The sequence below is a fragment of the Vicia villosa genome, linkage group LG3 (assembly GCF_029867415.1).
Source record: "Vicia villosa cultivar HV-30 ecotype Madison, WI linkage group LG3, Vvil1.0, whole genome shotgun sequence".
Taxonomy (NCBI): domain Eukaryota; kingdom Viridiplantae; phylum Streptophyta; class Magnoliopsida; order Fabales; family Fabaceae; genus Vicia; species Vicia villosa.
The window spans coordinates 62,104,102-62,118,119 of NC_081182.1; the positions used below are offsets into that span (position 1 = coordinate 62,104,102).

The 14,018-nt window shown below is 33.4% G+C and overlaps 1 protein-coding gene across 1 annotated transcript; it reads right to left on the bottom strand.

Annotated features, from left to right (window-relative positions):
* Positions 1 to 12,431: 12,431 nt before the first annotated feature.
* Positions 12,432 to 13,076, bottom strand: LOC131658193 (VQ motif-containing protein 22-like). The gene has a single exon (XM_058927518.1). The coding sequence runs from the start codon at positions 13,074 to 13,076 to the stop codon at positions 12,432 to 12,434; it is 645 nt and encodes a 214-aa protein (XP_058783501.1).
* Between the last annotated feature and the right edge of the window lie 942 nt (positions 13,077 to 14,018).

Below are 14,018 nucleotides of genomic sequence, written 5' to 3' on the forward strand. Positions count from 1 at the left end.
GTTTTCGTTGAGTTTTGGTGCGTGAATCATACTCGGCCATTAGAGGCCGAGTTAGGGTTCTTAATTTGAATTTGGGGGTTTTCGTTAGGGCTAAAATTAGACTAAAACGAGGTTTGCATTAGGTTCGCATGGCTTAAACGAAGAGTTTTGATGTGTCGCGAAAGATTTATATGGGTGCATATGTTAATCGCTATTTTTCAGGGGGTTTTTGCTACGAACAGAATCGCAACAGATTCGTAGCAAATTCTACAGGTTTTTTGCAGGTGTGTTGGAGAAGATGATGAGTTGTCATCATCTGATTCGTCCGTTTGAAAATTGGCGCGTGTTTTATCACCTTCATGACATAGTTTTGTATTTGTTTCATTCGTTGTGTTCATTTAACGCGTGCATGTATGTGGTGTGTTGGTTGTGTTAAGTGTTGGTGAGGGGGAGGTCACCGGTTCGAGCCTCCCCTTTGCCTATTTATTTTTCTGAATTTTCTAACATGATCCTGTGCGCCTGTGCCTATGGGGTTCATCATGCATTCATATAATCTGACCATCAACTCCTCATTAACTCTGGATCTAACGGCCCAGCCTTGACTTCCCATATCATGAACCTTCACAATCACCACACAGGATTATAACCTTGAATAAATTCAAATAATTTTAATTACTTATTTATTTTAATTGAAATATCTTTTTAATATATTAATTATTAGATAATTATTCTTTTTAATAAAATAATTATATAATAGTTATATTAAAGATTTTAATTTGTTGTTCGTGCCGATTAAATCGATTAATCGCTATGGTCAACAATGATTTTAATTAAAATATTATTTAATTAAAATACAAATTAAATCATATTCGATTAAATGGTTACAACTATCTTATTAGTTGTGATGATTAATCTTCTCCGTTTTTTTCCTAACTTCAAATTCGTTATTCTTTTTAATCGAACCAATCGATTATGAGGGGTAACGGTGCAAACTAATTACTAAAAATCATTAAAAAATACCATAATTCGTTATCAGTAATAATCAAATCAATTGATTAAAATTGGTAACGATACAAGTTCAAATCTGTTAACTATGGCGATTGAATCTATTGATCGTTGCGGTTAATAGTGCAAAATTAAATCAGGGTTGTACGCCCAAATCCTAAAACACTTCCCAAACCTTTTCAAACTACCAAACTATGGATCTTCATCCTTATCAATTAGACAATTCAAAAGCGCTTTTCAAAGCACAAACAAATTCAAATACACTCAATTCAATTCTAAGGGCGTACAACCCTTCCCCGAACTACGTTGACTCTGATTCTCCATAAGGAGATACGTAGGCACTTGGCAACAAGGCGAGTCCCCCTCCCTAAAATCTCAATCTTTCCCCTATTCAATTCCTTAGCCATAAACCTTCACCTTAGATTCAAAGCCAATAGGAAAGGGTTGAGGGTGCCTAACACCTTCCCTCGACCTGAATATAGTATCTTACCCTGATCTCTTAATTACATAGGTTTCCTATTCGCCTTGGTAGAATAGGTGGCGACTCTAAAAGCTAAATTTTTTAGGGCAGGTTGCTACACTAGGATGTACCTATGGATGGTTCTTCCCCCAACCACCATTTTCTTTTTCCCTTCTTGTTGTAAATATTAGATTGTAAATAGTAATATTTATAGTAATTTTATTTGATTAGTATGAGATTCATTAAGTAAGTTCATAAGGTTTAGGTTTATCTCTATTTAAGGTAGGATTTTTTTAATAAAAATCATAACTTTGAAATATATTAAAATAATTTTTCTACATGGTACCAGAACTCCCTATTTTAGGGCTTTATCTTCAGCTTAAACCCAACCTGACGTCATTACAGTTTATTTAGTTTTCATCTTAATCGCGGGTAGTTTGAAATTTGGAGCATTGTTCATCCAGAATTGCAGTCACCATCGGCGTCGCTTTTTAGTTTTGATTGTTTGCCAATTTATGCGTACAATATATTTTTTAATTTATCTCTTGTTCGTATCCTACTCATTATGTGAATTTATTTGTATTATTGTTGTAGCATTGCTATTGTAATTCACTTGGAATAACATGTTGTATTTGTATTCATTCGCTTCAGCTATTTACGTTCATGTACCTTTGAGAAACAAACCTCTTGAGGTATTAACATAGTTAATGAAAGTTCATGTTTGTGTCTTCTTTTAAGCCTAGCAATTGGTTTTATGTCAAAATCACAAGTATTGCTTGAATCATAAGCTATAACACTTGAATCAAGGGTGCAAGGTTGTATGATTGGAATCACACATGTGTGACTTGATAGAAGTCTCGCTCGAGAGGTCAATTTATTATTGTACCTGAGCGACTTAATGTCTCTTTAGCCAGGTTACACTTCTACTAAAGAACTTATATTTCTCAACATAACTTAGGCCTTGCTAAAGGAAATGCAGGTTCTTGGGATACTCCTATAAGTTTCTATCTAAAAACACTTAGCATTCTACATAAAGCCTCGTGCTTGAAAGACTATGTGGTGTTATACTTGTAAAGGGCCTCGCCTAGGGTGATGCCTTTAGACCACCTCATATAATCCATGTTGGACTATCTCCCAAAGGGAGTTACCGCACCGCCCCTAGAATTTCCTATCACTCATTCATAGGAAACGTGAGATAAGAAATTTTTGGGGCAGAGAGAAGTCAGGATCAATAACTGACCCACAACTTCATGGGAAATAGGATTCAACGGTCCATTGTTGTGTAAGTGGGTTGTGACCTTCCCAAGAGAATCCTAGGCCCTATTGACATATATAAATACATCTCCGCTCAAGGGAAGAGGGGAAAAATCTTAAGCCATACTGATCATTACACCCCAAAATCTTATACATAAGCACATCATTCATTTATAGAGCCTCTCACCTCACATGAGAAGGACTCCTAAATCCACCATAAATCACCATCGTACATGGATTCTAGTTGTCGTGGGCAATTCCTAACACCATAAATTGTTATAAACCTACTAAGGCCTATGAGCTTCCATGTCCTTGCAGGTGGAACACACACACAAGTACTTTTTGACTAGTACAAAATCTATTCATTTGTTGACTTAAATTAAATCACAAAAAAATGAGAAGACATTCTGAATTTTTGATATATGAATTGATTCAATCCAATGTGTTAATTGAATCATAGAAACAAAGATCACGTGAATTTTGAAAAAAAAATTCTCATTTGGACTGATTCATAACCGGCTTTGAATCAATTCATGCAAACACAACATTTTGACTTGATTCATGAATCACTTTGACTCGATTAATTTAAGCTTGACTTAAGTAAAACCTATATTTTATGTATGAAACCCCATTTTGACTTTGTGAGTGAGAGGATTAATGAGGAAACTCAAAATACCATAAATTACAAAGACAAAGCATCAACACAAAAGATAAACTGAAATTACGTATTTGCAATTTCAACATTCATCTTTATTATTTTAAATTGAAAGATGTGATTCACGTTCTCGGTTTATCAAACAACCTTATCTATATTCGTAAGCTTACAGAGGATAATTATTATGCACTTATATTTTTTATTCTCATTATACTTTTCAGGATCTAGTAACAGGGAAGAAGATTGGATTTGATAAGAAACATGGAAGGTTATAATATCTCTCTGATACATGAACTGATTAGAAGGTGTTATCTTTTACAGTTCAATCCTAATCATAGTCATCTTTTACCTCCCAAATATGGCTTCAGCAAACGCGTCTTGTCCATACTCATTTTTTTATTAATGAAGTGTATGTTTCTATCCCTATTTTCAAAACAATATGTTGAGTCTTTTATATGGGATATTTATCAGTTTTGTAAACATAATCAAACTATTTTTACTTCAAGTCTTACTAAAAGTGTTAAACCATTTGATATTATTTGTTTTGATTTTTAGGGACTATCCCATGTTTGTAACATTTCTGCTGCAAGATCATTTGTTTCGTTTATTAATGATTTTTCTCGAGTAACTTGGATTTTTTGATGAATAATAAATCAGAAGTACCACATTTGTTTATTCAATTTTGTACTATGATACAAACACAATTTGAGAAAGGTGTTAAAAGAATACATTCTGAATATTGTAAATAATTTTCAATCATAACTTTTACAGCTTTACCAGTAAAAAGGGAATCATCTATGAATTCACATGTGTCAACACAGTGAAACTACGTGCCAGGTACAATTATCTATACATGATCTTGGTGGGAGATGATCTTGCTGGTTTTGATAATGACAATACCTAATGTCAAGTAGAATTCGTGGTGTCCTTGAGGATCTTTTATCAAACAACCTCTAAAGATGTTGTATATCAAAGAAGTTATGCCAAGTCTCATCAGATAAAAGAAGTAATGATGAATCTAGCAAGGGATCTAAATCTTTAATGTAGTGAAGTAGAGGGAGTCTAAATCTTTCCTACTCATGTGTCAAAGTTATCAATGTATTGTAAAAATGTTTTGAAGCCTCTCCCCATTTATAAACTCTCCTAAAAGTGTTATATGTGCATATCTAGTTGGTTACTAGCTTGGTTAAATGTTTAGGAGTGTTATTTACACTAGATAATCGATTAACACAATAGGGTTAATCAGATATCTCTTTTGTAATGCGTCCTAATAATTTAAGAGAACTTCTAATCTATTAGTGATGATGAATTTGAAAACCTTCCATATTAGGCATACATAATTGATTAAACCTAGGTGATAATCAATCATGGTATTAAAAATCTCATGGATAATTTTCCTTTTTGAGTTATATTTTCTCCTATAAATAGAGGGATTATCCTCACTTCAAATCACACTTCAATTTGAATTTCTACTATAATTTTCTCATTTTCTACTCATCGCATGTCCTTTTTATATTCTTTTTTCTAAAGTTGTCTTAGTGCCTTGTGAGTGAAAAAGACTTGTGAGAGTTTGGTTGTACTAGTATTTGTGCTTAATATTTCTTCATCAAGAGTGAAATCCTCTAGTTTGAGTTATTTGGTAATTGAGATTGTCCTGGAAAAATCTATGTTTGGTTCTTGAGATTATCTTGGTAAAATCTCTGTTTGGTTATTGAGATTAGCCAGTAAAATCTTTGTTTAGTTTGTGAGCTCAACCGGCAAAGTCTCCATTTGGTTTAGGATATCAACCTACATAAAATCTTCCATCTGTTATAATACAGTTTTCCGGCATATCCTTAAAAGCTCAATACTTTTACTAGCAGAACTCTCAATAAGAATTTCTTGGGGGAGAGGAGTAGGCCAAGTGGTAGGCCCACTCTCTATAAATTCTGCTACGAACATCTCTATCCTTATCTCTTCGATTCTTGTTACTTATTTTTCTTTTCTTTCTAAATCATTCTTTCTATTTTTGTTGCTCTATCTCTGCACTAACATGAACTATTTTTCAAAGTAAAAGAATTTTTAAAATTAATCATGATTTCTACACTTCACAATTCACCCCTCTAATAGGAAGGAAATGACTTCAATTGATTCACTTAACAAACCCATATCTTTTAATGGAGAAGAGTATCCTTTGTGGGAAGAAAAAAAGATAGGAATATTCATAGAATGGATGAATTTTGAAATGTGGAAGACAATAGTAAATGAAAATATGACAAGATGTAGACTCATGACTATGAATAGGAGTAGGTTCACTCGCAACATTATTCACTTCATGTGCGAGAAAAAATAGGCCATTTTTACGTAGATGTCGAGCCTGTCAATGCAACTGAGACATTGAAGGATTCGAAGTGGGTGAAAGTTATGAATGAAGAGTTGAAGTCCATCGAAGACAACAATACTTGGTCACTTGTCGAATTGCCTCAAGGCAAGAAGGCAATTGATGTGAAGTGGGTATCTAGAGCTCCGATTAATCGATTCAAGGCAAGAAAAATGGCGATGGCAATGAATCATCCAAATGGGCATTTTCCAGCAATACTGCCAATTCTGAAAGGAGATAACTAGGAGAATTGGTGCAAGCAGATGAAAGTTATATTATGTTGTCAAGATCAGTATGTGAAAAATGGCCTTTTTTTCTCGCACATGAAGTGAATAATGTTGCGAGTGAACCTACTCCTATTCATAGTCACGAGTCTACATCTTGTCATATTTTCATTCCTCTATTGTCTTCTATTTTGCAGAAACCATCTTCTTCTTCACCAACTATTATGTATCAGAGAAAAAGTAAATCTGATCTCTTCCACAAACAACTTCTATCACCTAAACTAGAGATAAGTACTAAAAATGATACTCAATATTGGTGATTCTCAAATTTTTAATACTTGTGATATTGATATGAATGATTTACCAATTACTTTGATAAAAGATAAAAGATCTTTTCCATCAAAGTATAGATATTTTATTTCTCAATATGTCTCCTCTAAACATGTTTCTACCCAATATCAAAATTTATTGCACCTATTGATTTTATGAGAATCCCATCATCGGTTGGAAAAAATATTGGAATATAAAAAATTAGACCCAAGCTATGAGTGGGGAAATGAAAGCTATTGATAATGGTACTTGGGAAATTAACGAGAGACAGCAAGGCAAGAAGCCAATTGGATGCAAATGGATCTATAATGTAAAGTACAAATCATATGACACCCTTGATTAGGGCAAGATTAACGCAAAAAGGTTATACTCAGACATATAGAATTGATGATGATACATTTTCAACAATTGAAAAGATGAATTCTGATCGAATCTTACTATCTCTTATTGCTTATTCTGGATGGAGATTACAATAATTGGATTTGAAAATAAGTTCTTACATGGAACCTTAGAGGAGGAAGTGTATATGAAGATACCACTCGATTTTAGTACCACGGGTGGAGCCAACAAGGTGTGTCGGTTGAAGAAAGACTTATATGGACTTAATAGTCCCCTTGGGAACGATTTAGAAGATTCACAAAGGAAATGTTGTGTTTGGGATATAAGAAAAGTCAAGGAGATCACACTTTGCTTTTAAACATACAGAAGGAGGAAATCAGATTGTACTTCTTAGTTGTGTTGATTATATTATTGTAACATGAGATTATTTTATTTAAATACTTATAAAGAAATTATCAGTTGAGATTTAAATGAAGGACCTTGGAGAACTCAAGTACCTCTGGAGAATTGAGGTAGCCCATTCAAATAAAACATTTTTATGTCTCAAAGAAAATACGTGTTGATCTTTTGCAAGAAATGATAAAACTTGAATGAAAACCTACTAGTATTTCTATTGAACAAAATCATAAGATGAACTGTGAGGAGGAAAGTTCCAAAGTTGACAAGGGCCAGTATTATAGGTTAGTGAGAAAGTTGATTTGCTTGGCACACACTAGGACATATTTGGAATATGAAATCACTGTGGTGAGCCAATTCATGCATGATCTAAGGGTGACACACTTTTAGGTTGTTGACCTTGTTCTAAATATCTCAAAGTCACTCCATGGAGAGGACTCTTATTTAAAAGAGATGGAAGTCTACCTCTGGAGGCTAGGGCGGGACAATAAACCATGAACTTGCCTAACCTGTAGTAACATAATTTGAAAAATTGAATTAAATTAGTTTGAAATGGGTCAGGGATTCATCAGGACCAAATCTCGGTTTCAAATCAACTTAGATGGGTGGATTCAATTCATTTAAATATCCCCGCGGGTATCCAAATCAACCCCAATGATATTAAATTTTTATTTATGTAAGTATTTAGCATTGGCGAGGTAGAAAATTCTCTAGGTCAAATATTTTCTCACCATCTTTTTGCTTTTTTCATATTCCATCTCCTTCACTCTTTTGTTCTCATCCTAACCATAACTCTAGCCAAGCATCATGCACTGCCATTTTGTTAAACTCGTCCACCTTCATGTCATGATTTCATCTCCTTTGTATAAGTCATCTCACATTCATATTCTCCATCTATCAAAGTGTGTCATCTCCATTTTGTTTCCTATTATTATTAGTTATATATTTCATTCACACTATTCAAAATAATTTATGTCCTTTCTCATCTATGTTTAAGAAGAAAGTAGAACAACTGCATGTTAATTTTCAGTTTTCCATTTAGAACAGGAGGTAATTTTTCTCTGTTTTTCATTTTTCTTCACTATGAATGAGGTTATAGTTCTTATACTTCTTCACCCTTTCTATCAATTTCTTAATTATTGAATAACTTTAGATTAGGGTTTTGATATTTTTGTATATTTAAGTTTTTATGATAAAATTTTGAGTTAGGGTTTGTTTTTTATATTTCTCTCTTTGTTTTGAATAAATTTTATTTTTTTTAGGCCAGGGATTTTAAATAATTTTATTTTTTAATAAACAGGCTGATTTAATTTTTAGGGTTACTAATTTAAATGATTATTTTAAAGGATTGGTGAGATTTAAGAGGTAAAATATACTTTCTGCTAAATAATTTGAATTTGCATTGTAGCATATTTGAATGCTATATTTTCTCTTGCCATCTCATTTATTAATTAAATTGGTTGCATTATTTTTGTAGGTTTCTACTTGTTTATAGGGTTGTTGAGAATCTACTACTATGAAAAATACATATAACAATCGTTGTGAAAGACCTATAATCACGGTTGACAGTCCATTGTAACTTGGCGTGTAGTTGTAAGTGATTTATTTACAATCACGATCTATTGCTCGTTGTAGTAAACTGGATAACGCGTTACATACAACAACAGTTGTATAAAACAATTGTTGTTGTATGTCTTTTAATAAAATAAAAAAATGTAGTAGTAGAACAAGAACAACAACAAGAAAAACAATAAGAACGACAAGAACAACAACAACAACAACAACAAGAACAACAACAAGAACAACAACAAGAACAACAATAAGAACAACAATAAGAACAACAAGAACAACAAAAAGAACAACAAAAAGAATAATAAGAACAATAACAACAACAACAACAACAACAACAACAAGAATAACAACAACAACAACAGCAAAATCAATTAAATTGTTAAACATTAAATCTCAACAACAACAAAATAAATAAAATTGTAAAACATTAAATCTCAACAACAGCAACAACATTAAATATTTCACCTAACGCGACAACAACCAACATTGCTAACTTGAATCCATGTTTTGCTTGTCTCATTCAAGTTGGAGAAGAAATGACGGTGTTATGAAATTTGTTAATAAAAAAATGATGTTTTTGAGTTTTGTTCATGGAAGAAATGATGTTTTCGAGCTTGGTTTAATAGAGAAATAGAGTCTCGTAAATAGAAGATGGCGTTTAGAGGTAGAAGATGAAGTTCGTCTAACTTTGTCTAGGGCAAAAAGAATGAACATAGAGAGTTATATATATTGAAAAACTGGATAACCCGCTACATACAACCACGATTGTATTAAACAGCCGTTGTAGTATGTCTTTTAATAAAATAAAATAAAAGCATCAATAGAACAACAACAAGATTCAAACTCATTTACCATGCGCCACTTTTTACCACGGTTGAAACTTTCAACCGTGGTGAAAAATGGCTTAAAAATAAATAAAAAAATAAAACCGTAGGTGCTAGGATTTGAATAGGCGGCATTTTTTACCACGGTTGGAAGTTCTAACTGGTGAAAAGTGGCTTAAAAATGAAAATAAAAGAAAATCGCCTAATTGAATAGATTCTACCATGGTGGATCCTTTGGGCGAGGTGAAATGGCGTTACGGAATATACTTTTTGTAGTATTAATCAAAAGGTAAATTATATTTTTGTGTTAGTTAAATTGATTTTGTAATATATTCTAATATCAGTTTTTGTATGTTGCTTCCCCCATTTGTTAATAAATTTGGTCATGTATTATTACGTAGGTTTACTGATTTAAAAGGTAGGCGAGACTTGAGAAGTAAAGTATAATTAGTGTTTGTAAAAAAAATTGTACTACGTGTTTTTTTTTATCGCAGGGTTCTCTTTAATTTGATCTTGGACCATGATACACTATTTGTTATTGCATTGCATGGCAATTTTAAATGGGGGTTATGAGAAGGTATTTTTCAATATGATATGTAATCATCGAATTTATTTGATTTATTACTCAAAATTTCATTTGATTTTGATTATTATTCGTTATATTGTTAGAGATGATTGGGTTCATTCATTTTTATGGTTCAATTTTATAATTTTTATTGTAGTGTAAGGAAACTTTGAGGTGATCCAAGGTATTTTCTTGATAAGGGTGGTGATCTTGAGAATGTATTTTTCCAATAAATTTTGTTTTTGATATATTATTATTGAGTTTGTTATATTTACTCGAAATTGCATGTTTCAGAATTGCTTGTTGCTTTGTTTGTTGAAACTTGAGAGACATATGCATATTTTATGCTTGTGCTCGTGTATCTAACTTGTGCCTCTCTCCTCTTCGAAAGTGGTGTGGTGGTGAGCGGAGAGGAAAACGATCTCAAGGATCCCCATGTGTTGTGAGGTTGCGCCTAGTGGAGTTTATTGTTGTATGAATCCTTGGTTGTTGCGCAAATTTGCCTCCCACATGGTGTTAGCTCTTAGAGGAGCGTACTGCATGTTCTCTTCAATCCTAAATATCATGTTTAGGGATTGGAAGTTTTGTTGTTGTATTAATTTATTGACAGCGTTCAGAAGATCAACAACTTCTTGCACGCCCAAGTTAGTTTGTAACTGCTAAAGATTTGGGAGAATCTCTTTTTTAGGCATTAACGGTTGCGATAGAGGTTGCTTTAAAGGTAAGCCTTGGAAAATTTGTTGCAAAGGTTGGAAAAACCTGTGGGCTTGGAAGGATCCCTGATTAACTCTCAGAGGAACAAAATCTTGTTGTGTAGGAACAGACAATGATGTGACTAGAGTTGGATCATCTTCTACTGGAGGAGGATGTGGAGCTTTGTTAGTTTCAATGGTAGTAATAGCAGCGTGACATTGAGTGATGGATCAAATAATCTTCTATATCACCATAGTTTTGCGAGCTCCATATGCGATATGTTTGAGAAAGAGCTCGATGCTTCATGAGAAAAAGATAAGTATATGAAGCTTTGATGAAGAGATGATGGTTTTTTCATGGAAAGATGACAGGAATCAGCAATTGTTATCCACATATACATCGCCACTGTTCCACTTAGGAAACTAGAGATAAGTGATGAAGTGATGAAATAGAGCTCATACATGTTGGATTAGACTTTTGGTGTAGTGAAAAAGTGCAGACCTTCAAGATTAACACTCCAACGCCTAAGTCTGTGACAGAGTGAAAAATAGTTTGAGAGTGAAAATAAATTAAATTCATGAAATGACACAAACTAATCTTTATATAGTATGTACAATTAAAACTAATCTCGTATAACTCAACGTTTTATGCAAGTTATCGTTCAATTAGATCTAACAATAAAAAATGTGACGCGTGTATGATCGTCCACATGTTTCATGCCTTTTTTTATGTGACAATAATTATTGAATTTTGTTCATGGATTTTGGAGACGGTCCAAAATAGACTTAAAAAATATAGTGATAAACTCTTAAAGTTTACATTTATGTCCAATCGACTCTAGACATTATCTGAGGAGTGCTAACAACACTTTATTTTCAACACTTTCTGAAACACTACCTTTTTTATTGGTTGAAACATGTGTGGGTCTCTCACTTTAGAAATGAATCTCCCATAAAGTGGTAGAACTCACACATGTTTCAGCAAATAAGAAAGTGAATGTTAAAAAAGTGTTAAAAAGAAAGTGTTGTTAGCATTTTCTCTTATCTTGAGATACTTTCTGGATTAAAACCCGAATAAATTTAATGTAAAAGTTTAGTGAAACATTTAATTAGAACTCCTACTTGCTATGCGATCAGTCACTCACCTACGTCAATGGAATTTGGTAAGCAAAGCATACAAATTCCACATTTCCAACTGCTAAAGTAACATTATTTAATCTATCCATATAGTACTACTAAGATACGACTTTTCATTGATGGCTAACTCTTTCGAGAAAAAAGGGTCCCAATTGTATTATTACCACCACCATCATCATCAAACAAAATATAGCGTGGTCATTATTCATGGAATTAGGAAAAGTCAGCACATTATAATAAATAAATAATACTAGTCCACAAATCAAGTGCTTGACAACACAAAAAAAAAGTAATAATAAATAAATAAACAAACAAACGTGTTTGCAACGCCAAGCAAAGAGATTTAGAAGAAGCATAGCCTAGTGCCCACCAAAAAAAAATCCCAAAAGTTATTATTACAAAAGTTAAAAAAAGAAATATTAATAATAATAGTAACTATAGTTACAATAATAATAAAAAAAACAAATATTAAATATTGTAGAAATAAAATAAAATGGTTGGTCAACAATTTAGGCCAAATTAGCAACCTAATTTGTCTGCTTTAATTTACGTCGCTTTCATGCCTCCGCCACCCCATGCGACCAACGAAAACCAAAGAAAAGAAAACCACTATCTCTTTTCCTACCGGAATAATCGATTCTCAAGAAGAAGTGCTTGGGAAAAAACCTCCTTCTCCTCCTCCTCCATGAATATCAGCATTATTAATATTACTATCATTGTTTGGAGGTCTTGGGTTGCTTATAAGTCTCTGAAAAAACAGGCTCTCATCTCCTCCTACGTTGCCAGTGCCACTATACATGTTGTTGTTGTTGTTGTTGTAGTGTTGTTGATATTGTTGAAGCTGTTGAGGATGTTGGTAGAGAGGATGATGAGAGATCATAGTTTGATGATTCATAGGATGAGAAGAAGCCCGTGGGCCGGGACCGAGACCAAGGCCTGCTAGGGTTGAGAAATTCGTAGATGCTGAAGATGCTGATGCTGCGAAAGGTGCAATCGGGCCACCGGTGAACTGTTGCACCATGGCACGGAAATTGGTGGTGTCTGTGTTTAGTAGAGTGGTCGGAGTTCGTCTTGAGGCGCGTGATCTTCTTCGGATGGGCTTTGAGACACGGCCGTCTGGGCCTAAGTTTGTGGCGGATGTTGGTGAGGTTGGGTTTATGGTCTCCGGCGGGGGTAAGGTTGTAGCGGGGGTGGTGTTGGTAGTAATAGTGGTGAAGTTAGGAGGGGGTTGGTTTGGGAAACTTTGGTGGTAGAATTGGAAAAAATCATTTGGTGGATCGGACATGGTTTGGAACATGTCAAGTGACCGTACAAGGAAAGGAAGAAGAAGAGTTAGAGGGAAGGAAACATGTGTGTCTTGTTGGGTATATATGGTGGATTTTTTTTGTTTTATTTTTTTTTTTGGGAATATATTTAGTAATATTTTAGTCAAAAGTGTGAACGTGAGGGGAAATCCTAGTTCGGATTTGGGAAAAACAGTAGTACATTCCTAAGGCGGCACCATGTGATGTGAGTCATCTGACACGTGAAAATAGATTTTTTTGGTAATAAAAAAAGTTGAACTTAATTCTTAGCATCATATTATACACTTGTGGGAATAACATACGTGAATCACATTCATGAATTATTTTTTAAATTTTGAATTATATGAAATTCTTTTTATATGATTTTGATTGATTTATTAATCATGTTACTTTTTATTTTTTATTATATAAAAAAGATGGTCGAAGCTCAAAGAGGAAACAATTACAATTTACAATGAAATCATCATTCGGATAGTGATCCTCAAACATTCACTAAAAATAAATGGTGGATAAACATCAAAATAAACACAACCATCATCCATATTACAATCAATATTGATTAAAGTATCTGCGCATTAGTTTGCTTCATGGTAAGTATGATGAACCAACACCTTCTCATCCAAATCTATTAACCATCGAATTTTTTCAACAAGACTTCTTCATCTGACACTACCAATACTTTCAATGCTATTGGATGTTATAACTTTGACAACCACCAAAGAGTCCACATGTAACTCTACACGATGGAAGTTCCTCATTTTCGCATACATAAGACCTTCAACCACACCCCATAACTCCACTAAATATACATTAATGACTAGCAAATTTAACAAAACCACATATCCATTCATTGTTGCTAAGAGTGAGAATAGGTCAGCCAATTAACAGGGACATATAACCTAACCTACACAAGTCCAAGCCAG

Coding starts and splice junctions, on each gene's coding strand:
- LOC131658193 (XM_058927518.1), bottom strand. CDS start 13,076: ATGTCCGATCCACCAAATGATTTTTTCCAATTCTACCACCAAAGTTTC.